We start from the raw sequence: 26030 nt of genomic DNA on the forward strand, positions 1-26030 counted from the left end.
TGGTGTACAAATAAAGGTGTTTAAAAAATTAACATAAAATCTCATTCTGTGATGAAATGACGATGAAGTGAAAACGCTACTCCAAGAATATAAATTTTAGTTTTATTGCCGATGTTCTAGTGCAAGAGTTGACGATGCTGTTGTTTTGGTGGGTGTATGAGTGGTTTTGATTGTAGTAGGTGTTATGTTAGTTGCGGTTATTCTCGCGTTTTTTGTGGGTGTATGTGGGATGCTGGTGGTATTTTTTTTATTTATTTATTTGGTATCTATGACCCATCACTACGCACTACACTATTACATAAATTGAATAATAAAAAAAAAATTACATTAAATATTAATATGCAATATAAAAAAAAAGTTACAAATTAAAATTTCTGCGTCCAGGCAGCCCTACGTGGAGTTTAATACACAACTTGTAAATTGGAGAGTCGTATCGATTTATTAGTGCTTTCAGAATGCCGTTACTGCTTACCCACGTTCTTTTCATCAAGGATGCTATTCGATTTCTTCTGATGGCAAAAAAGTCATCAGTATGAGCCATCGCGAACATTTTTGATGCACTACAATAACGGGGTAAGCCCAACAGCATTCTGAAACCATCATTATACTAAACTCGTATTTGTTGTGATCACTGAATTAATGGGCCAGGGCGATGACACGCTCGACATATGTCTAGAGTGCATAATGTTTTCCGGTAGTTTCTCGTCTTGATAACTTCGTCCATAATTGCACAGACAAAATCCTCGGTTTCCCCAAATAGGTCACCGAACTGTAACCAGGATACAGATGCGGTTCGATCTGCATCCGGTCCCGAGAGGGCCTTGTAGAATCTGCCATGCAACTTACTCATCCATACCGCCACACGATCTGAGTTACTAACTGCTTGTGAACAGAAAACCCTGCACTGGGGAGTCCCTCAGGCATATAGTTTTCGGGTGTTCTCATCTTGCTAACGGCGAATACTTGCACAGGCATAATCCAGTAGCCAGGATAGTTCATCGACAACTTGCTCTTCGGTTTGGCCTTATCGATATTGAGATGCCTTACTATAGGTACGACCCAGTTCTTGAAAATAGCAGTGCATTACTCTACTGGGATCGAACGATTATCACTGACAGGTATATTACAGCAAATAGACCTGATATAGACTCGATCGATCAGTGCGCCGTGCAATAATTGTTGACATTACTATTCCACATGACTTTAATCTGGTAAAAGCTGAAGAGGAAAAAGTATCTAAATATTTGGACCTTGCTAACGAGATTACCGCCATGTGGAATGTCGAGTCGACCGTTATTGTTCCGATCGTCGTTTCAGGCAATGGTCTTCTCGCGAAAAGCTTCGACCAACATCTTAAGAAGCTTTCACTTGGTTGTTGGATCAAGGGTCGAATACAGAAAGCAGTAGTTCTTGAAACAGCACGTATTGTGAGGAGGTTGCTCACTCTGGAGCCCTGACCACCGGTTGCTTAGGCATTCAAAAGCCCCGCAAGCGGAGGGTAGATGTTTTTTCTTATACATTTTAAATAGTGTTTTTTTATTTTTTTAAGCATTGTTAAGAATTAAATGATTGAAATAAAATTGATACTCACTTAACATAATTAAAGTTATAGACAAACCAGGTAATATAATTGATTTTATAAACATCTCAGTGTACCCGCGTACACTCGGTTTTAATATATATATCACCCAACTACCGTTGTATAAAGCCATGTTAGTCATAGTCACACATAACAGAAAAATACTGTATCTATAAAACATTCTCATTATTCTGTAGTTTTTCTGAAAAATAAATTTTAATGATTAGCCAGTGTTATTAGCTGATATTACCATAACATTGATTCTGTCCCAGACATAAAAACAAAAAATCCTGTGCAATTTATTCACACTCGGCAGAAGTGTCACTTCTGAAAAGTAGCCTACAAGAGATTGAGGTGGATGTAGAGTATCAGAACTATTAGGATAAATGTAAGGCTTACTATATCTATACTAATATATAAATCTATAGAGTTTTTTACGGTTGTTCCGTTAAAACTATTAAACTATACATCCGATTGAATTGAAATTTTGCATCCTTGTAGAGGATACATTGACTTAATGGATAGGCTAACTTTTTTATAAGTGTTAAATCTCCGAAGTGTATAGCGGGGGCGATAATGATTAGAAAAAATCAAAAAAACTAAATATTGAATTTTAACTCTTTTAGACATGAAATTTGGACAGAATTTTTTTGGGTTTATGTTACGAGCAAACAATAATGTATTGAATGAAGTTTAAATCACAAAATCGGTTACGGAGGTGCTAATGAAAAAAAATAAAAAATTTATACTAAAATTCACACAGACTTCAAATTTAAAGGGCAGCTGTACTCTGATCTGCCGTAAATACACGGCATAATATCAATAAGATCTATGAGATTATAATTACAAAATTGATGTTTCGATACTCACTTTGTGCGCGCTAATTATAAATAATAGATGAAACAGGATGTCTACGATAGTTAAGGTAATAATTAAGGATAACCAGATACGAGTCCCCACATTCATTCTCCAGTGCTCCAAGCGAAACATAAAAATAAGGTACGCTAAGAATATTAAACTGGATATCTGCGAAACAAACAACTGTTACATAAATGTTAATGTTACAGCAGGGCTAGGCAGGAGCAGTGCCGTATTAACCACGTAGCGTAGCTTACTGAATGACTGACTGACTGACAGACACGCACACGCACACGCAAACAGACATCGCCTATGAAATTTACTACTCCATTAGTTACCCACAAAATTGTAACCTATAGATAGCAAATACGGATTGTATTTAAGATTCGCATTTAAGATACGTATTGTGTATTGAATTGTATTTTTACCACTTTATACTTAAGAACCCGTAGCAGATCAAGGGCTCTTTTAAAGAATTTGCTACGGACCCCGCGCTTGTTTAATCAGGCCCTGGGCAGAAGACAAAAAATGTATCCCCTGATTATATCCCCTGTAAGGGGATATCCCCTTACACGGTATATAATCAGGGGATGATTAACGTGTTCACCTGCTAAAGCACGGGCAACTAAAGCAATGGAATAGGGGGAGTACCCCCCGTATATTATTACGAATATATTATTTGGATATTATTTCCACTTGTGCGCCAATGCTCTGAGAGTTGATACAGCTGTGGGAGAAGACAAATGTTTATCCTTTCCCCGGGAAGATAATTGTCTTCTGCCCATGCCCAAGCCGTGCAGGATTTTTTTTTATAGTAGGTAATAATTGCAAGCATGGCTAACTTATAAGTGAAAAACCTATAAACACTTCGCAGGGAATGCCACGTCCTGCAACGTTCTGCCCTTCATCCATCAACTTCAGGCGTACGTGCCTGTAATTACACCGGACACCATGCCCATTAGACCGGAACACAGCATTGCAACAATGCTGCTTTGCGGCATAAATACGCATGGTACTTCCCCAGACGACCTCTTTACAAAAAGCTCTACTGCTAGTTGCTACTTGATAATAGTATCTATGAGTGTGTAATATGAACTGGCAAGTCATACCAGGTACCACGTAATTACAGGTACAATTGCTTCCCCTTACTTTTGACAAATACAAAGAAGAATTCAAAAGCAAGGGACAGCGCTATTATTTCAAACTTTATTTCACTTGTGAATATGAGATAAATAATTCTTAGTCACTCACCTGTTTCACGTACGCCCAAACAAGTAAACCATATCTCAGAGGAAAGCAGAAGCAACATCTCAATAGAATTGGCATTTCACACCTCATTTTTGGTTTCTAATATTTCTACTTTTAGTTAAAAACTGAAATTTAAAGCTCTACTTACAGTTAGGAAATTATTAAATATGTGAAAACAGCGTAGTAATTGCAAACACTGCACTTATCACATTCGAGGTACAACTGTTTGTGGCAGAGATGGCCTCTGACGTTCTGTATTGTGAGATAAATGTTTAAAAATTGCCGTTTTCCTGTTTGATTATAAACAGAATCTGGAATGTCTATTTCGCAAAAAAAACCCAGCGTCCATATTCGACGGATATCCAGATTCGACTCGCAAAATCAGTGTAAATTGGCAGGGCACATAGCTCGAAGAACCGATAGGGTTCCAAGATGCTGGAATGTCGAGCCCACTCAGGTAAACGCAGCGTTGGACGGCCTCCAACTCCCATTTCGGGAAATTCGCTACTTTTAACGGGTACATGGTTCGGCGTTATTTATAAGGGTAATCATTTATTTTGCACTTACAGTTTCAGTGGTGTAATTAAAGTGGTGTGGTTAATCTTGTGTTTTCGTGCACGCTATGAAAGTGGAATGCTTGATTGCACAAGAACATGAATTGTCCGAATGAACTTATTAAAATGTAACAATAAAATAATTGATTGTATCCGTAAGGCACGCGAAAAAAAAGAGAATCTATATTTTTGTCCAATAATATTTATTGCCCGTGACTTTGCGGGGAAATATAGTATGACTATGTTATTTTATTGACAGCCGAGTGGCGCAGTGGGCAGCGACCCTGCTTTCTGAGTCCAAGGCCGTGGGTTCGATTCCCACAACTGGAAAGTGTTTGTGTGATGAACATGAATGTTTTTCAGTGTCTGGGTGTTTATCTGTATATTATAAGTATTTATGTGTATTATATTCATAAAAAAAATATTCATCAGCTATCTCAGTACCCATAACACAAGCTACGCTTACTTTGGGGCTAGATGGCGATGTGTGTATTGTCGTAGTATATATTTATATTTATTTTATTTATTTATTCTCTGGCTCCTGATCTACGACTATAGAAAATAACTCGTCTTACTCTATGTAAATAAAATAAACATTTTTTTATACGTACATTTTGTGGTGTGCAAATCATTAATTCATTCATGCATTCATGCATTCATGCATTTATTCATTCATTCATTCGTTTTTCTTTAAGGAAATAAAAAGTAGCTTATGTGCTATTCCAGACTTTAGTTTATCTCTGCACGACACTACTTTTGGCCCGACCCAACACGCCAAGTAATGAATTTTATAGATAACTTAGGTGATGAAAACTATTGATGATGAACTATTGAATATATCTATCATATTTGAGTTGCAATGGCATTGTGCAATTGTGTATAATTAGTATCGCAATATTTATTTATTTATAACAGTTAAGTGCTTTTCAATTCATTGCAATCGGACATTTAAAAATATATAGAAGTTATCAATAGTTTAAAAATGTTTAGGACCAACACGAAACAGTTATTTTTAGATATAAACACTTAAGACAAAAAAAAAATTATAAAACAAACGCAGGTGGGAACAACGAAAGGTGGGCAGATGACATCAAACGAGTCGCTGGGAGCCGCTGGAAACAAGCGGCCCAGGACCGTGTATTTTGGAACTCCCTACAAAATACCTATGACCAGCAGTCTTCAGTCGGTTGAAGTGGTGATGATGAAGAGACACGACTCCCCACATCCAAATAAGTTATTATTATAGTATTTGTATTAACCTCTATATGTATTAACGCTAATCTAGCCATGTTTTCCGAGTTACAGTTTCGACTAGTTCGGAATGCAGGTGCACTTTGTATCCGTGCAAAAGAAAACATTTTTACAAATTTATGTGTTTTAGTACTTTTGATTCTGTTTCTTTAATCTTTTATGACGATAAAGCATTTTTTCGTTTTCAATCTGGTCAATCGTTGTCGTGATCTTAATATGTTGCTGAATAACAAGTTAATTAAACATATGAAAAGCGCAATCGTAATTATTCACTGTCAAACGGAAATTTATTCTTCGTTCCTTATAGATAATAAACTATCTGCTACTCCTGACTGGGATTCCGAAGTGTATTTATAGATATGTGAGGTAATCGAGCGCAATGTGTAAATGCACGCATTGAATATCACTAGGGCTAGCATGTGCGGCACGAGATAGTTGACTCTACCCGTTACTCGTAGAACATCCGCTCGATGGCCAGCCCAAGTTTAAGATTTGCTTGCTCGTAAATCGCTCGTGTATGGAATACTTTAATATCAAAGTCAAATGGATCTTATTCGTTACATATTGACTTGTTGAAGTGGTTCATCAACTAAGTTCACAAGTACCTGAACAACATGACATGTCAACTGTTTCTGAACTGCTTCATCAACCAAGTACACAAAAACCTGTTGTACATAATATTTTGCCTGTGGTTGAACTGGTTCATCAACGAAGTTAACAACTACCTGAACAACATAATATTTCAACTGTTACTGAACTATTTCATTAACCAAATTCACAACTACCTGTTTTACATAATATTTCGACTGTTACCGAACTGCTCCATTAACCAAGTTAACAATAACCTTTTATTTTGTTTCATATTTAATTTATTAAATTATTTTTAGGTAAAAATAAATTTTGTATATTATATTTATAATAGTAGTTACTTATTTATTTATTTGTCTTTAGTTACAAATATTTTTGTAATGAAATATTTATTGGTGAATAGTTAGATGGCGCATATATATATGCGCTATCTTACTATTTTCTGTATTTCTAACATGCGCCATTGGTTGCCTGGAAGAAATCGCTATGAAGCGATAAGGCCGCCAAATTGTATACGTTGTTTTGTTATACTTTTCTTTTTATGTACCTTTGGGGTGTGCAATAAAAGTATATACAACATTCGTCAATTACCTGTTTTACGCAATATTTCGAGTGTTGTTGAAGTGTTTCATCAACTATGTTCACACAAACTGTTTTATTACATAATATTTCAATTTTGTTCTGAAGTATTTCATTAACATACTTCTGAACTACCTGAAGAACATAGCATTTCGACTGTTACTGAACTGCTCCATCAACCACGTCTGTTGGTGGATAAACATACATTTACAACTACACTAAATTAACGCAAACTAATAAGAGTAAGTACACTATATTACACAGAAAAACGTTAATTCACGAGTAACTCTGGCGCAAGCCGTAGAATGCGTTACAAAACCAGTTTGGAAGGCAGAGCGCGGCAGCTGGTGTACGAAGCTCCCCGCGTGATCGTTGCTAGCACCGCGATCAAAAAGCTCGATCGTGTTTGCTTTGTCAGCCAAATTTGAGTCGTGTGAGGTAGCGCCATCTAGTTATAATGCTGTGAAACAGTGCTGCCAATAGATGGCGCTCTTGCGATGCTATACTAATTGTAATTGACTTTCACGCGATCGAATAAGTGAATGTAGGTAGAAAATCGCATACTACATCACTCGTCTTTTTATTCTCGCATCGCCTTTTAGGTTATTATTTTTTGGGAAATAAAATTTGGTATTTGCGCAATATTATTTGATCCTCTAAAATCTAATTCATCGTCATCATCATATCAGCCCATTACCAGCCCTTTACACGGCGTGGGTCTCCTCCCACAATGAGAAGGGGTTAAGGCCTTAGTCCACCACGCTGGCCAAGTGCGTCCTTGGTCTACCAATACCAACTTGGCCAGCGTGGTGGACTACGACCTAAACCCTTCTTATTCTGAGAGTAAACCCGTGCTCGTGGGCTTGAAAAGGTTCATTAAAATAATACATCAACTGTAGATTGACACATTTAATCCCGTAAATTCAAAAGTTTCCTTAGGAGTTAGTAGTATAGGTATAGCTGTATTACATCGCTATTTTTTTCAAATCTTTTAAATTTCTCTACGCTACGCGCGGAAATTAGCATACTAAAATCTTCTAAATAAGGTTTCTATCTTATGCAGGTATTCCTTGGTCGTAATCTATGTTGGCAGTACATTTATCTTCAGCATTGTTCACGAATTCAAACTGTGCGTTATTCTTCAGTTTAATGAATTCACTTCTCACGAGTATAATCAAGTAGGCCTGTATCACTGAAACAGAGATATTACAAAAATTATATTAAAAAAAACGGTGCTAGTAGAGCTTTCTGTGACAGCTCGCCCGGGGAAGTATTACCGCTATGGTTTTTTCTTCCGTGCAGCTGCTGTGTTCCGTTCTGAAGAGTTTGCTTGCCGGTGGTATTATACGCAATTTTACGCCTTCGGTTGATGGACATAGGGCGGCATGTTGCAGGACATGTTCTTTTTTTAATCCTAGATAGGCTTCTGCTTGACAACTATCAAGCCTAGTGGAAAGCAATCATGCGGTCCTAGTACCTAAATACCTATTCACTCTTGCCTTAAAGGCATTCTAGTTGTATGTATCAGGAAACACCGATGTCGGAAGAGCCTTCCAAAACTTAGCGGTACGGATCAGAAACGTAGATGAAAAGCGCTCAGAATGACAATCACATAAGGATGCCACTGTTCACTGCGTGTCGCTGTTCTGTGGTAGAATGGTGCCGGAAGCAAAAGATTATGAAGTTATATCCTAAATATCTATCCTAATATATATATAATCCTAAGGTTGCCTGGCAGAGATCGCTACTTAGCGATAAGGCTGCCTTTTGTATCTTGCTTCATTTACATGGTATTGTTCTCTTTTTTTTCTCGTTTTTTTCTTTTAATTTTTCTCTCTTAGTGGTGTACAAATAAAGAGTATAAATAAAATATCCTGGAAAAAAACCGCCAGGCAGGCAATTATGCGTCGTTGCTGTAAGCTGTGTACTTTCGCCTGAGTAATCGATGTTCGTTGCATGTCCCGTGAAGTGTTACTTTGTTTATAGTCTATGGTTTTCCAGTTAACATCAGATGGGCTACCTGCTTGGACGGTTATTTATTTTTATTTATAAAAAAAAAAAAAAGAACAAACACTTGAAGAATGAAGCAGGATACTAAAGGCGGCCTTATAGCTAAGTAGCAATCCCTGCCAGTCAACTTTACGATTAGGAAAACTAAAAAGAAAAACGAATAGGAAACGGTTAATTAATAATATAAAAAAATATGGCGTCATTTATCTTGCGCGAAGTTCACCGACTCATCTACAGGTACTCGTGTATGCCTCCAAAAAACTCGAAAATGGCTCGATCGATTTGAATTTTTTCTTGTTTCGTTTGTTTCAACACTGGGTAGGCTTATGAAGTACAACATTCTTTGTAAAAGGTTAAAGTAGATAAAATTTGTAGCTTATTTCATAGCAATTGATACCATACCCAAAATTTGGTAGATTCTTGGTCAAAAAGCTGATAATACTTACGTATCAAGGTAACAGTCATACCCATGGCTGGCAATATCATGTACCACAAAAGAAATGATAAATATTTAGACCGGTAGAATACGTACAATAATGAACTTCCTATGTACATGCCCATAAAGATGGCGCTCAGGCAAAAGACAAAGATACTGTATCTGTAATATATTCTTATTTTTCTGTAGTCTTTCTGAAAACAAAAATAAATATATCTCTGAATTTATTAATAGAGCCATGAAATTAAGAAACTAATATTGAAGCATCAAAAACCACTCTACTTTAGTAGTGCTTCTCGAACAGGTCCATGTGGTTAGTAAATTCATTCCATTTAGCAGTTGACAGTAATTGTTTTACATCTAATGTTCTAAACGTTTACCATAAAATGGGAAAAGTTTGCGAGCTAGCAACATTCCGCGGGTGTAAAGTGAGTGAACGGGGCGTTTTTACTGTTCTTCGACACAATGCACTGCATACAATAATGGCTGAATGAGGGTTCTGGATGTTCTTAATTCTGTGGAGAAGTCATTATTCATCACAACTTCCGGCTGGGTTAGCCCGTTACCATCTTAGACAGCATCTTCACTTACTACCAGGCGAGATTGCTGTCAAGGACTAAATTTTAGTACAAAATACTACTCTACTATTCTACTTGATCCGTCAATTATTTATAAATGGATAATAATGCTATATATGCTTCTCAGTACAGAACGGCGTCTGTCGGGTATAAATTAAAAAAAATGGTAAAAATATTTAAATATAGTGTACATTATTCTACTTGTCAATCCCTTTCATTTGATACCGATATTGAAATACTTTTGAAAAATTGCCATTTTGTGCTATCGGCCATCTTGGATTTGAAATTTCTTATAGTGGTAGTATTCTCCTATTCCAGCACTTTCAATTTAAATCCATATTGAGGTAGTTGTTAAAAATTATAAGCCATATTGCCATAAGCCATATTGGGCCGATTTTTTATTAAACTTAGCTTATAACACTCTTGACTTATTCCCCTTTACAAAAAAGAAACAAAATCAAAATAGGTTTAACCAGTGGCGTGCATAAAGGGTATGCACAGGGTATGCAGATGATATAAAATATACAAAATTTCTGATAAGAGATATAAAAAACTTAATGATAGGAATTGTACGAGTTATAAAAACCCTACCCTTAAGTATTCGTAGCTCGTACTGGGGGTTTTCTTAATTTTATGTCATCTGCCTACCCTGTGCATACCCTCTATGCACGCCACTGGGTTCAACCATTCAGAAAAAACAATGGCACAGACAGACATCAAACTTATAACAGCTAGTAAGGTGTCTATACTACTCACTGCGTGCGCACTAATAATGAAGAATACATGAAACACGAAGTCCAAAATCGTCAATAGGATGGTTCCTGAGAGAACCACGATACCCCATACTGATATTTTCCGGTAGTCATCATAAAACAAAACAATAATGTACGCTAAGAACAGTAAGGTGAACATCTGTAAACAATAATAATAATATACATAGTTCTCTAAAGATGACCGGTGGAGCGAGCGACTGGTGGCCCCGCGACCAAAGTCGTTCCCGCGAGCTCGTTGGAGAGACGACATTGAAGCTGTCGCAGGGCCCACTTGGACGAGGCTCGCCACTAATAGAGAGCAGTGGGACAAGATGAAGGGGCCTTTTACCCGCAGATACCCAACTAACTTTAATTATAAGTTTTTTTTTTTTTTGTAATTCGATGTTTAATATGTTACTACTTGGGATTAAATGGCTTATTTATTTATTTATTATATAATATACCATACTATCCTATATAGTTGCATATCTGGGGCACGTGCTAAGGCACGAGAGATGAGCTCCTTCAACTTAATATCCTGGAAAAAGTTGCAGGAAGAAGAGGCGTTGGTCGCAGAAAAAAGTCCTGGCTTTGTAGCATCAGAGAGTGGACTGGAATCTCGAGTGCAGCAGAATTATTTCGCCTCGCGAAAGATAGACAAAAATTTACGAAGCTGACTGCCAACCTTCGCTAGTCGGAGAGGCACCGCAAGAAGATAGATATACGATATACAATATAATATAATTAGTCCGTAAATAATACTTTTAAAAAATGTTAGCGTCCTGGTACATTTTTTTTTATAATATACATAGTACACAATATCACAGAGTAAGGATTTGTCCCTAAGTGGTCGATATACCGCGGACGCGTACGAAGCGCTTCGCATCTTCGTTTCTGATCCGCACCGCTAGGATCTGGAATGCCCTTCCAGCTTACATTTTCCCCAGTACCTACAATATGAGTACCTTGATATCAAGAGTGAATAAGCATTTTCTAGGCAAGCGCGCTCCACCTTAGTCTGGTGGGAGCCTTACTTTAGCGTTTTTTATTTTTCTATCATTTATTGATTTTCATTGTTTATTTTTTTTTTATTCTTAACAATGCTTACAAAAATTAAAAAAAAACTATTAAAAATTTATAAGATAAAAAAAAAACACCCTCCGCTTGCGGGGCTTTTGAATGCCCAAGCAACCGGCGGTCAGGGCTCCAGAGTGAGGAACCTCCTCACAATACGCGCCGTTTCAAGGACTACTGCCTTCTGTATCCGACCCGTGATCCAACAACTAAGCGAAAGCTTCTTAAGATGTTGGTCGAAGCTTTTCGCGAGAAGACCATTGACTGAAACGACGATCGGAACAATAACGGTCGACCGTTATTGTTTAGTTACCGTTATTTACCGTTTATTATTACACATATATTATTTGGATATTATTTCCACTTGTGCACCAGTGCTCTGTGAGTCGATAAAGCTGTGGGAGAAGATAAATTTTTATCCTTTCTTCGCGGAGATAATTGTCTCCTGTCCGTGCTGGTCTAATAAAGTCAAAAATATCTTTATTCAAGTAGGCCCATAGGTGGCACTTTTGATGCGTACATAAGAATTACACGGTAGTGAGATGATGGCGATAACCATATTCGTAAACTTAAAACTGAAGCTACGAGGGTTCCAAACGCGTCCCGGTCTAAGAAGAAGGTCACAACAAACGTAGCCGGGTAATTTTTTTTTATCACCATCTTACAGTCAATTAATATTTAGCTGTGAAGTTAGAGCAATTCACACCGAAGATTTTTTATCGTTTAAGTAAGTATCCTTAATATTAAAATAGGATTTTCCTTCTTTTCTCTTACCATCAGGTGAGATTACTGCCAGGGGCTAGTTTTTGGCAGTGGGATAAAGAAAAGAAATCATGCCACAGTATAAAGAAGAGAACAGTAGTCCCACGCGTGTGATCTCGTGGTTAATACCGATCACATATGCTTACTGCATACACTGTCATGACTATAAGTTACGGTTTTTTACAAAGCACGTAGGAACCATTTGTTTTCCTGGTATAAAAAGAAGCCTATGTTACTTGCCGTTTCAACTAACTCTATGTCAAAAATCAATTAGATTCGTGGCTTAGTTAAGGCGTGAAGGAAGACAAAACAATCAAACGCACTTTCGCATTCACAATATTAGTAAGGATTATTTTTCATTGTTCACTCACCTGTTTTATGTACGCCCAGACAAGTAAACCATATCTTAGAGGAAAGCAGCAACAACATCGCAATAGAACTGGTATTTCACACCTCATACTTGTTTTTTTTCTGAGCTTCTTCCTTTATAAACTCAATTAAAAGATCGTTCTTCCCACAGTAAGAAAAGGTATTAGGTACAAATAAACATCGCTTTGAATTTGATATATAGGTATTTTAAAATTATTCTTACGTCTATCAACGATAATTATTCACTTATTTATTTTATTATTCTGTATTTATATAATATATAAATATCAATACTATAATAATATTGTGAAATGTGTTTATTATGAATTATTGATTTAGCGACTTTATACTCCACCTCTCTCAATCCATATAAGATTTAGTAATGGAATCCTATGAAATTGATAGAATGTTTGGTTTTTATTGCAAAGACTTTGTACCAACTAACGCGTTCGACACCACACTGATTGTGGCAGAGGCCATGTTGTTAGATAAATGTTTAAAAATGGCCGATTTATCGAGGAGTCTGGTTTCCTTTGTTATACTATCAGAATGTGCAATGACCTTCCCATGTTAATACTAGCAAAAATATTTACATACAAAGTTGAAATTTCTGAAGGTTTATAATTTTTTTTTAGATTCAAAAGCAATCTATACTAATAATATAAATGCGAAAATGTGTTTAGTTTGTCCTTCTTAAATTACGGAGACGGACGGAGAGTAAAATAGGTTTATTTATTTCAGGGAAATAAACAATTCCCATTGGTTAATGTGTATGAAGAATTAGCGTGGTTACCGCTTGATGGACACAAGGTGGCACTTTTGTTGAACTTACCATCACGTGGGCAAACATCGTATATCCGTAATTATTACAACAGACAGAATGTTAAATCGTGTTAGCGCACGGTCTCGCACGTAATATTAAGATTCAATCATTTATTTATTTTAATTTTTTTTGGAACAGCTATATATAAAACTATTCAAATATTATAAAAAAAAAAAAGAAAAAAACTACTACTTGTGGGGCCCACTCAAACAGGCTTCCGGGCTCCAGAGAGAGTCCTCCTCACAGGACGTGCCGCTTCTCGAAAGATTCATAAGATGTTGGTTGGAGCTTGATTAGGCGCGACCTGAGTCAATCTAGAAATCAAAGTTGGGATTCCCAGCTTATAAATATAGCTCTTATCGCAGCTTCAAAGAGCTACACCCTTACTCGTTTTTCTCGCACGTTCAAAGGTAGTCTGGTAGAAAAAACTTTAGCATTATGTCCGCCTTTTGTAACCCGTGTGTTTGTGCAATAGAGAGAAAAAAATGAGGGAAAAGAAAGACGAAAATAAAAAAATAAATGTAGATAAATTTTGGTTTTATTATGCAAAAAATAAAAATAAAATTAAATTTATAAATGCATTTTAATTAAGTACTACAATAATACAAGTAATTTATTATCTATCTTACGGTAGGTATCTACTCGGTACATAGGTATATTGTGTTGTATTTGAATGGGTTTAATTTTTTAATAATTAAACTATATCTAATTATACCGTGAAAAGTCTTCTATTCCTCAAAATACTGAAGACTATAAATAAAAACAACTCGAACGTGAAGTAGTTCGCTCGTTATCGTGGCCGCAAGATACGGGATCCGCATATACAGACACACGGACGTCCAAGACAGAACTTTTTTAAACATTTTTTTAATTAGTTTAAATAATAAAAAGAGATTTCAAAATATCATGAGTTTTAAAAACAGTGTTTTTTCTCAACATTTGTCTATTTATAGTCACTTATAAAAGCAATAAAGAATAAAAAAAGTGACATTTTTGGAGAATCACTCGGTGTGCGTAAACTGACAGTAATACCCACCTCAACGCTTCGCTTATGAGGCGTGCAAAGGTCAATTTATTTAAACAAAACAGGTAACTTAGCGAAAATATAAGCTTGCGATTTGACGTTATATAATGTTATGTTGACCTTACAAGCAAACTTTCTTCTAACATAAAGTTTTCTTCTAAAGTTTTTAAGCGGTTCGCGCTTCAAAATTGGTAACACTTCGGCTTTCCTTCCGGGGAGATCCCCGGCACGCACCTCTAACTTTTGGAGCTATGAGCGTTTTTAATTTTAGCAATTAAATATAACTTGCTTTAACGGTAAACATCGTGATGAAATCTGTATATCTAAACACTTCTAATTCTTGAGAGGATCCCTGTGCCGTGAAGTGGGCCGGTAAAGTGTTGATGATGACCATAAATGGAAATTCGTGTTCTAGTTAATCTGAGGGGTTCTTCTATTTTATCGTGTAATATAAACACAGCTGGTGCCAATCCAGTGCCTTATTTTGGATTGAGAAGAAGAAGAAGAAACACTTTATTGCACGTATAACATACAGGAAAAGAAACAGTAAGGAGTATACAGTACACAATGTAGACATGCAAAGACGGCTTTATTGCTGCAAGCAATCTCTTACAGGCAACCTTTGTAGGTAGGACTTACAGCAAGAGAACGGGATAGTGCCAAGAGTGTTGAGCTTGACTTGACACGCGCTTCTTTGCATGATTATACCAGGTGGACAGCAAGCAGTAAGAACTGAGGCGAGTAATATTTGCTACAAACATTGTCACAATACGATCGCTCTGATAAGAGTATTATGACGTAATACAATGAGCATTATTATATTTAGGTAATAGCGGTTTTTTTTTAAATTTAACTACTACTAATCTTATACTAATAACTGAAACGATGATGCACTGAGTTCGAACCCAAGCACGCAATTCTAACTTTCCTGAGTTTTTGTGTGAAAACGTGCATGCCTGCTTCTATAATGTTCTTTAAGGCGTGTGGAGTCCATCAAGTCACACAGGTCCAGCGTGGTGGACGACGGCCTTAGCCCCTTCTCATTGTGGGAGGAGAACCGTGCCCTGTAGGGGGCCGGTAATTGGTGGATATGATGATGAATCTTATACTGCGGCAGGGATTTCTTTAACAAAATCGATGTTGGCAGAACATTTTTCTTCAGCCGCATTGTTCACGAACTCGAACTGTGAATTATTCTTCAGTTTAACGAATTCACTTCTCACGAGAATAATTAGGTAGACTTGGAGGACTGAAACATAGATAAATTATGATTTTAGCTGACTAATGCCGGTTTTCAGTAATGACGAACAGGTAATGCCTTAACAAGTAATTCCTAGGCATACATCAAACATTCACCAATCACCTAAGAGTTGGCGAAGTGTTTTTTTCAATAGAAATAGACATGGCATTCGAATATATAAACTAAAATTGCTTATATAAAAAAAAATATATATACTAATATCGAGCTATAAATACTAGTAAAGAAAAAAAACATATATTAGTATATATATTTATACATAAATGGAAAAAAAATCCGTCTTACTGAACAAGATAATAAAATTTTACAGCATTTTTAAATATGTCGCGCGATTTTGCCGGCAGTCTTATGTTCGTTGGGAGCATTCATTTTTTATGATACTATCGTGTTGCGAGCATGCACTCCCATGTATATAATATGATAGTAACATATTAAATGTTACTGTCATATTATATTCTAGCTGTTGCCCGCGACTTCGTATTAGTGTTGCCCAAATTCAGTCTTGGTCTTGCAGTCTTGGTCTTGCGTTTTTGCAAGACCAAGACCAAGAACAAGACCGCGTATTTTTAGCAAGACCAAGACCAAGACTGACCGTGCAAGACTTGAGCAAGAACAAGACATAGCCTGCAAGACTCTTGCGTCTTGCAGCTAGGACTTAGCGCTATTTCACGGAGTAGTTAGGTGTAACAGTTCGGTGTATAGGTAGGTAGGTACGCTTAGGAATTCTATGAGACGCAAAAAACTATATCAAAGAATATGAAAAACTGGACCTATGCGCATTACGACTAATACCATAAACATAGCGAATAAAAAAATATCTATTAAAATCAAACTGAGTGCATGCATAGTTATGTTTTAACCATCGGCACTTTGATAATGCGGCATCAAAGGTTTTGTACTTACTTCTCAAAGAAATTTGCCGCTTTTCGGAAGTACATGGTTATGATACACGCGCCGGCGGCTTCTTTTGAAATCTAAAACAATCGTTGCCGCCGCGCCGAAATCATAACATTTGACACTATTCATGCAAAATAATTTCGAATTTTAAGAGTACCTACAGGTGTTCCAAAGAATAAATAAGTTTCAGATTGGTGATTTTAGATTGGTGGAGGACGCATGAGACAGAGTATCCGATTTTATCGAAAATGGCCCGTGATTTTCTCTCAATACCTGCAACTTCAGTACCTGCTGAGAGGTTATTTTCTAAAGCATCATTAGTAATTAGAAAACATAGAAATAGGTTAAGTGATGAGTCAGCCAGATGGTTACTTTGTATTAATTCTTGGTCAAAAGAATTGATATAAAGTATCATAACCTAATGATAAAGCTGTTGATTTGTGTTGTATTTTATTTTTTATTCAAATAAATGATAAATAGTAAAACTCTTTTATTAAATTTCTTATAAGTTGAGGGTTCAATCTCTTTCTAGACAGATAAGTATTGTTCTTTAAAATACAGTCAAGTTATTGTAATTAATTTGTTTTTTTACATGTTTTAGCAAATGTAAGCTTATAAATCATAAATGTTTATTAAGAAACAGTTACTTCCATGGAAAACGACATATAGGTCAGTTGATTTTTCGAATTTCTTATCAAATCTTCAGTTATTTATTAATCTGCTTGATCTTTACTATGGCTATGTTAATTCAAGCTCACAATGTTCCAATTCTAATACGTTTTTCTAAGATTTAAAGTAAAATTTAATAAATAGTAATAGACTAATAGGTAATTGCAAGACTTGCAAGACTCTTGCTGCAAGACCAAGACCAAGACCAAGACTGGGAGCGCAAGACCAAGACCAAGACCAAGACCAGGTGTATTGGCGCAAGACCAAGACCAAGACTGGCTAAGTCTCGTCTTGTTCTTGCATTTGGGCAACACTACTTCGTATGCGTTTGGTTTTGTTTTTTGATGTGGCATTAAATTTAGTTGTAGTTATAAAAAAATTAAAGTATTCAGTATCGCTAAGCCTTAAATGAGGGGTTTGCTGCTGCCCGCTGAGGAGTTCTGTTCTCTATCTCCAACCATAGTTTGGGCAAAATTAAACACATATTATAATTTATATAGTACAAAAATAATTATTTAAATCGGTTATAATTTGTCGGAGTTATGGTGTAAAATCGTCAAACACTTTCATCCCCTCTCCCAAAGGAACTGAGCTTAATGTCGGGATAAAAATATCCTATATTACTTCTAAAACTTCCAAGAATATGTGTAAAAAGTTTCATGAGGATCGGTTAAGTAGATTTTGCGTGAAAGCGTAACAAACAAACTTACATTGACATTTAAAATATTAGTAGGGATAGGGATAGGGGTATAGCTTGCACTGTAAAGAAAGCTTATAAAACTTCTGCTTAAGCTAATAAATCAAAAAAATTACTTACTAGCAATTATGAGCGACAACACCAGTGTAGGCCACGTTATTGACAACAATATTATTAGAATAACAGGTGACAAGTATAAGTAGTAAATAGAAAGTGCTATGAACAATAAGATCATCAAACCGGAGTCCAGGCCTACTATAACAATACTGTATCTGTAAAATATTCTCATTTTTTTGTAGTCTTTCTGAAAAGAAAAGGTTCATTATTGTTTTATAATCATAACTAATATTATAAATGCCTTCACGTCCTACTTAAGCAGACAATCAACTAGATTACTGGCATAGATTTAGTTGAAAGGATGGAGAGTCACATAGGCTAAATTTTATCCCGGGAAAAAAAACTGTTTCAAAGGTATGTAAATCACTGCTGATCGGAAACATGCTGCAAACCAACTTTTTTGGCTAATTGTTTCATAATCCTAACTAATATTATAAATTCAAATTCAAATTCATTTATTACAAGTAGGCCTACTTTATAAGAACTTTTGAAACGTCAAGTATAAATGTTTGTAGTGACTCTACCACCGGTTCGGAAAGCAGATTATACCGAGAAGAGCCGGCAATAAACTCAGTAGTTGCTCTTTTCCAACATCAACATTTACAATCATGTTTAATTTTTTAAAGGCGAAAGGGTGTTACTTATCTCGTCTTAACCAAGTAACTAATAAACTTTTTTTTTAAACTTATTTTTGGCACAAATATAATTGAAAGGACGGAGAGTAAAATAAGCTTATGGTCTCGGAAAAACATCAAATTTCCAAAAGTGGTTTACAGGAACATTCTTTGGTTTATTTTTACACCAATTAATTATCTAATAAGGAACTAGATAAAATGTTTAGGCAATAGGCATAAAAATTTTAAGAAAGCTTATAATCCCTAAACACCAAGGAAGACCCTAAACAATGATGGGAATTGTACATAATAATGACATGCTAGTAACTATGTACCTTATCATCTTAACAAAAATAAAACATCCCAAGAAATGTCCACTTGGGATGTAATGCACTATTTCACTCATATGTCATGTTTTAAAGCTGTTCTTAAAAGTAATTCACAGCAGAATTCACTCCAAATGTGAGTCTCAACTGTCAAACACCCAGTTAGGTTTAGAAACGGACTAGACGCAATTTTCGGCTATCAAGTGCTGGTTAAAAGACGTTGATATATGTATATAAATCTTTTTGTCAGCTTAATCGACTATGAAAAAGCCTTTGATAGAGTGCGACATGTTAAATCGATGCAAGTGCTTCAAAAGATAGGTTTAGACTTTGAATAAATTATAAAAAATCTGTACCTACCTATTGGAAAAAGCGTGCAAATATAACCGTGAATGGAAACTTATCCTGTTACATCAAGACAGAAAGAAGCGTAAGACAAGGCTGCATTTTATCACTCTTACAATTCAATTTGTACGTTGACATTATATTTTTTTGTAAGCGATAACAGTGCAGTCGGGTTCTTCAAATTCAGACATTAAGACACAATGGTCGAGTACAAATGGAATATTCAAATACGCTACAGAGTAGAGCAAGCACGTCATGCCTTTTCTACAATGAAAAAGTACTCTGACCGAAACCTACGCAAGCATCGTTCTTCGAACACGCATAGCGCGGTGCTATGTATTATCTGTACTCCTCTTTAACGTAACGGCCTCTGTAACGGCTTGGACGCTGGCAGAGATCATGTGCAAGAAACTCAAACCGTTTAAGATGTCGATGTACAGACGCATGCTAAGAATATCTTGGACAAACCGTGTACGGAATAGTCCTGTGCTGCAGAGTATAACCATTAAAACAAGAACATTAGAATAATTTTGATATGTGATGCGGAACACGGAGAAGTATGAACTTTTTCAACTTATCATACAAGGTAAAGTGGCAGGCAGAAGAAGGCCGGGCGTAGAAGAATATCATGGCTGAAAAATTACGACTATAGTTTGGAGAAAGCACTAAATCATTATTTGGAGCAGCGAACTCCAAAGTTGATATAGACCTAATGATTGCCAACCTTATGTAAGGAAATGGCACTTTAAGATGAATTGAATATAGATCTTCCTTTCACACGCGGTGTTTCTGTTAAAATAGCTAGTGAATAATGGAATAGATAATTTTTACTTACTGTGTGCGCACTGATAATAAAAAGGACATGAAACACAATGTCCACGACTGTCAACGTAAGGCTTATTGCAAACATCGCATAGCTCCCTCCACTCATCCTCGAGAAGTTCGATCTTGCATTGGAAATCATATAAGCTACGAATAGCACACTGAGTATCTGTAAACATGTAACACGATAAGCAGATCACATCTTCAAACCCTCGCAATACCATCTTAAGTGAAAAACCATCGCCTATAGACCAACAGACGCAGCGACCGTTTGCGGCGCAAGCGGTGGGTAGGCACACAAATTTCAGTAGGCAATGTTGTTCGGTATTTGCGTATTGTATGAGTGAGTTTTTATTAAAATATGTCAAGTAGTAATAATATGCAGTAAAGTTTCTTGTTTTAATACTAGTTTGTTAAGTTTTGTGTTTATTAAGTTTATAGACCTATTATATAATCATGTTTTGATATTTAGTTCTAAGAAATAAGTGATTTGTTTTAGCAGTGCACTTTATAAGTACTTTACATTACATTACAGTATTAAAAATATGAATCCTGTACACGCCACTAGTCCGCGGTAGAATATGTGATATCCTAAATACAGTTTTAACTAGTTAGGAGTCAGATACTCACCCACACCAGGGCCAAATTATGACTTTTACCTAAATATATTCAAATATTTGTGGGTCATAGTAAACCTTGTTTTGATACATATATATAAATAAATAAATAAAAAAAAAAAAAAAAAAACTTCGCTGAGCAAGCAAGAAACGACACGTTAACTTTTTTTTTTAAAGTTATAACTGACGTAATAAACAGATGACCCATCTGATGGTAATTGGAAACCATAGCATATAAACAGAGTAACACTTCACAGGGCATGCAAGGAGCACGTCCTGCAACATGCCGCCCTGTGACCATCAATTTGAGGGGTAGGTGTTAAGCATCATGAGCCTATAATTACACCGGAACACAGCATTGTAACAATGCTGTTTAGCGGCAGAAATAAGCATGAATATAGTATTGCCTCGGACGTGCTCTATCACAAAAAGCTCTTCTACTACTAAAACACAACTACTACTGAGTCTCGTTAACTATTATTAAATAATATAGTTCTTCACAGCAAAAAAACGTGCTACTAGCCACCCGTTTCGGATTCGTATTGGTATGAACTAAAAAAAAGAGATAAGTTATTTTTCGATGACTCGGTTGCTTAATAGTTATATTTTTGGTATATACCGACTAAAAATATTAATTAGGCTTTCTCACAGATATACACAACATAAACCATCTATGAAACATTATCTAAACGATGATAAAAACTGTATCAAAATCCGTTGCGTTGTACAGGATATAAGTTAGCGGATAAACAGATAAATGCGGAAAGTACCTTGTTTTATACTATGTTGGGAACAGAAGAAATTCTTGACCATATTTTGACCAAATGGTTATGTGTTTTACACGATTCAGTAAAATTTACTAAATTGCAAAGTAACCTCTAAGAGCGATTTCTTAAAAATTTAGGAGAAAGTAAAAAAATAAAAGTAGGGAAGAAAACTTTAAAAGGAAAAATTAAGTATCTATATGTAATAGAAAGGTCACTCACCTGTTTTATGTAAGCCCAAACAAGCAAACCATGTCTTAAAGGAAAACAAAAACAACACCGCAGCAAAACTGGTATTTCACATCTCATTTTTGGTTTATAATAATATCCTTTTATTATAAACGAAATATACTTAAATTCGAAGCACTTTTTACTCCAACAGATTTTATTGCAGTGTTATCATATTTTATGTATTTCATTCACATGTATTTTGAGTTAAATCAACTGGCGAAAAACTGATAAATAAAATTATTTTTATCACTTGATCATTTCGTTACTTATCATATTTTTTTTAAATGCGTAAGTAAATAAAATTAATTTAGTATTTAATATGAAAATAAACGTTGATTAACTGATTTTAGACAGTTTTCTTAGCTGTTCATTATAGAAATTCACTTTAACACTGTATTTCTCAGCTGTTTATTTGAATCTTCTCTTGAGGTTGGAAAACAAGACTCGTTGTTCTCATAATCGGCAAAACTTGTTTGTAAATCGAGCTTTTTTTGCAATAACTTTGGCTGTTCGTTTTATCCTCGTTTTGTTCGAGGCGACTATGCGATGCTTTGTTGGAGATACCACTTTGTGATACATGTATGGTTGTATACCTAAGTATTTATTTATGGACCGAATAAGGCGAATTTCCACTAACAGGAGCTATAAAATGGGTTCGTTGCCGGGGATGTCTTTGTAACTAAGAAATATTATCGGTTAGTTTCCAGGCTTAGCTAAGCTTAGCTCTAGCTTTTACATTTATATTCATACGGTCACACAGGTGCAATATAGATACTTATGCGAGGCAGTGCCGGATTAACTACGTAGCAAGAGTAGCAATAGCTACGGGCCCCGCGCGAAAGGGGGGACCGCATATTTAATACAGTTCATCTCTGCCTGACTGACTGACTGACTGACAGACAGACGCTCACGCACACATACATCGCCTTTAGTAATTTACTAGACTATTATTTATCCACAAAATTGTAACCTATAGATAGCAAATACGTATTGTATTTGCATTGTATTTGCTTTATACTTACTTAAGAACCCATAGGCCAACCCAAGGGCTCTTTCAAAGATTTTGCTACGGACCCCACGCTTGCTTAATCTGGCACTGATGTGAGGCAGTTTGGAGTTAATAATAACACAATTCCATATTACATTTATTGAATCTATCTCGGAAATTATAAGTAGCGTTTGCAACGTAACGTAACGTAACGCAACGTGCTACCCTGTATCTATTAATACAAGGTGTAGGTGCCTGTAATTTCACAACGTCCTTCAGATCCGAACACAGTATTGCGGTAGATGTACGTAACGCGGTAGTAGTTCCCCGCACGAGCTCCGTCACAAAAAGATCTACTACTACTAGCATAGTAGCCTCTCAATCTGGTTACAGCGCCCTCAGCAGCGTTAAATTTCAAACGTATATATAATTAGATTAGATTGATTAGATTGACATTCTCTCTTGAAAATATAATAATTATTTATTATATATAACATTGTAATGACATTGTAATTTAATAAAGAAATAAATTAGCTCGCATCTCGCCTAGCGTTCTTGCGGTGGACAGACGGCCTTATCGCACGGCTTCCTGCGACAGATTATCACAATGTGGGATGCAACTTCCGTGGACAACACAGCTACTATATTTACTTTAACCGATCAATCTTAATGTAAACTCTATGTCAGCGACATAGATAAAATAATGGTCGCCATGGTAAAATTCGACACACACATCGCCATCTAGTCCCAAAACAAAGCGTAGCTTGTGTTACGGGTACTTAGATGATTGATGAATAATTTTAAGAATAATATACATAAATACTTATAATATAAAGATAAACACCCTTCTTCTTGCGGTGCCTCTCCGACTAGCGAAGGTTGGCAGTCAGCTTCGTAAATTCTTGTCTATCTTTCGCGAGGCGAAATAATTCTGCTGCACTCGCGATTCCAGTCCACTCTCTGATATTACGAAGCCAGGACTTTTTTCTGCGACCAACGCCTCTTCTTCCTGCAACCTTTCCCATCATAATAAGTTGAAGGAGCTCATATCTCTCGTGCCTTAGCACGTGCCGCAGATATGCAACTTTTCTGATCTTGATGGTGTGCAAAAGTTCACGCCGTTGGTTGACGCGTCGCAGAACTTCCTCATTGGATACTTTGAGAGTCAAATGCTTCTATGCGTTTCCTGAGGTCTTGTTTAATAGTCCAAGCCTCGCATCCATATAGTAGTATGGGCCAGATGTAACAATGCAGGAGTCGAATGCGCAAAGGGATCTTAAGTCTGCGGTTGCAGAGTACTTTTTTCATCTTGGTAAAGGTACTTCTAGCTATTTCAATCCGAGACCTAATTTCCTGATCACTGCTCCAGGTAGCATTAAGCCACGTACCTAAATATTTATAATTTCGCACTCTCTCAACTTTTTGGCCTGCTACCGTGATGTAAATGTTATCAACTTTATTTTTAGATATGACCATGAACTTGGTCTTCGAGATGTTCATCCTAAGACCAGCGTTCTCACTACACATATTAACTCGGGTGACAATTCTCTGAATATCTTCCAAAGACGATGCTATTAGGACTGTATCGTCGGCGTATCTTATATTATTTATGTTCCGCCCATTTATTTTGACTCCGCAGTCTAGGCCTTCGATAGCTTCTGCAATTATTGTTTCAGAGTACAAATTAAATAGCGTAGGTGACAAAATACATCCCTGCCGAACTCCTCTCTTAATTTCGACATCCTCAGTCTCTTCATTACCAACCCGAACTTTAGCTCGTTGATTCCAATACAGATTCTGGATGATACGTATGTCCTACCCATCTAGGCCTATATTATGTAGTATGGCAATAAGTCGATCATGCAACACTCGATCGAAAGCTTTTTCGTAATCTATGAAGCAAAGGTACACATCTTGCTGCATATCTGCATTTTTGTATAAGAACCTGTATTGCAAAAAGAGCCTCTCTGGTGCCCACTCCCGCTCTAAACCCGAATTGACTATCTGCGAGTTGTTCGTCGCACTTTGCTCTTATACCAGATAAACACCCAGACACTGAAAAACATTAATGTACAACGCACAAATGTTTTCCAGTTGCGGGAATCGAACTCACGGCCTTGGACTTAGAAAGCAGGGTCGCAGCCCAGTCGGCCGTCTAAATTAAATAATAAGTTTGAACATACCTCTAAATTCACAGATTTTAAATAGGTACTATTAATTTTCGTATTTTTGTTTTAAACAAATTATAATCCACAAAATGATTATAAAAGAGTATATATATAAGTGTGTGTGTCATAATACTTACGTAATGTTTTTTTTAATCGATTTAATATATTTAATTTGCATAATTAAAAAAAATGTTATATTATGTATATATTTCTCTATACTGTAAGTGTGGGGAATTTCAAACTCCTCCATCCGCGCAATTTTTGTAAACAGGGTTACAAAATTATTGCTTCACGTATCACGTTCAGTTTAATTCTACTCTACATTTTAAAAACTACTGAGCCTCACTAATACAAGTATTAAAATCAAATTAAAAATTAATAAAACTGAATAAAAATAAATCGTTAGGTCCTAGGTAACAGGTCCTTTGAGGGAGTTGTGAAAAACAAAATGTAATTTGCCATTCTGTGGTGGCAGACATCATGGATTTGAATTTTGTGTGTGCGGCCATCTTCGACCGATACATCTCCGATCATTTGATATCCATCATACATAGCTAGGCACACACACACAAACACACACACACACACACACACACACACACACACAAACACACACACACAACCACACACAGTTAGCCCAGTACCATCTTAGACTGCATCTTCGGTTCCAGGTGGGGTTGCAGGTAAGGGCTCACTTAGGGCCTAATTGAAATTAAGAATAGGTATTTTTTTTGTATGATGATACCTATTGCTAGAGGTATTTATGGTTTTTATAATTCCGCATAGGTACTTTTCTAGTTTAGCGAAATAGAAACTTTATAGTAACCCGTTAGTCCCGTGGTTAGCATGTTCAAATACGAATAACAAAGTCCTAGATTCGGTTAGGCTCGGTATTTGTATTAGAAATTCTCAGTAGCAGCCTGAAGATTAGTTTCATGGCCGACTGGCGCGGTGGGCAGCGGAACTGCTTTCTGAGTCAGTGAAAGCTGTGGGTTCCCGCAACTGGAAAATGTCTGAGTGATGAACATGAAT

At 36.3% G+C, this 26030-nt stretch overlaps 2 protein-coding genes across 3 annotated transcripts; both read right to left on the reverse strand.

The window, feature by feature from the left end:
• Positions 1–7551: 7551 nt before the first annotated feature.
• LOC120631492 lies at positions 7552–12873 on the reverse strand. 2 transcript variants are annotated; one of them, XM_039901104.1, is made up of 4 exons: positions 12641–12873; positions 10438–10593; positions 9114–9297; positions 7552–7849 (listed from the first exon to the last, which is right to left on the reverse strand). In XM_039901104.1, exons 1-4 carry the CDS (start codon positions 12725–12727, stop codon positions 7713–7715), a joined length of 564 nt encoding a protein of 187 aa, XP_039757038.1. In that variant the 5' UTR covers positions 12728–12873; the 3' UTR covers positions 7552–7712. The 2 variants fall into 2 exon arrangements, with proteins under 2 accessions (XP_039757038.1, XP_039757039.1); XM_039901105.1 differs by having other exon boundaries at positions 7726–7849; positions 9200–9297.
• A 1598-nt stretch (positions 12874–14471) lies between these two features.
• On the reverse strand, positions 14472–22097 carry LOC120631476. Its single transcript, XM_039901085.1, has 4 exons — positions 21834–22097; positions 20244–20399; positions 18127–18310; positions 14472–15734 (listed from the first exon to the last, which is right to left on the reverse strand). The coding sequence occupies exons 1-4, from the start codon at positions 21918–21920 to the stop codon at positions 15589–15591; spliced, it is 573 nt and encodes a 190-aa protein (XP_039757019.1). The 5' UTR covers positions 21921–22097; the 3' UTR covers positions 14472–15588.
• Positions 22098–26030: the final 3933 nt, after the last annotated feature.

The sequence above is a fragment of the Pararge aegeria genome, chromosome 18 (assembly GCF_905163445.1).
Source record: "Pararge aegeria chromosome 18, ilParAegt1.1, whole genome shotgun sequence".
NCBI lineage: Eukaryota > Metazoa > Arthropoda > Insecta > Lepidoptera > Nymphalidae > Pararge > Pararge aegeria.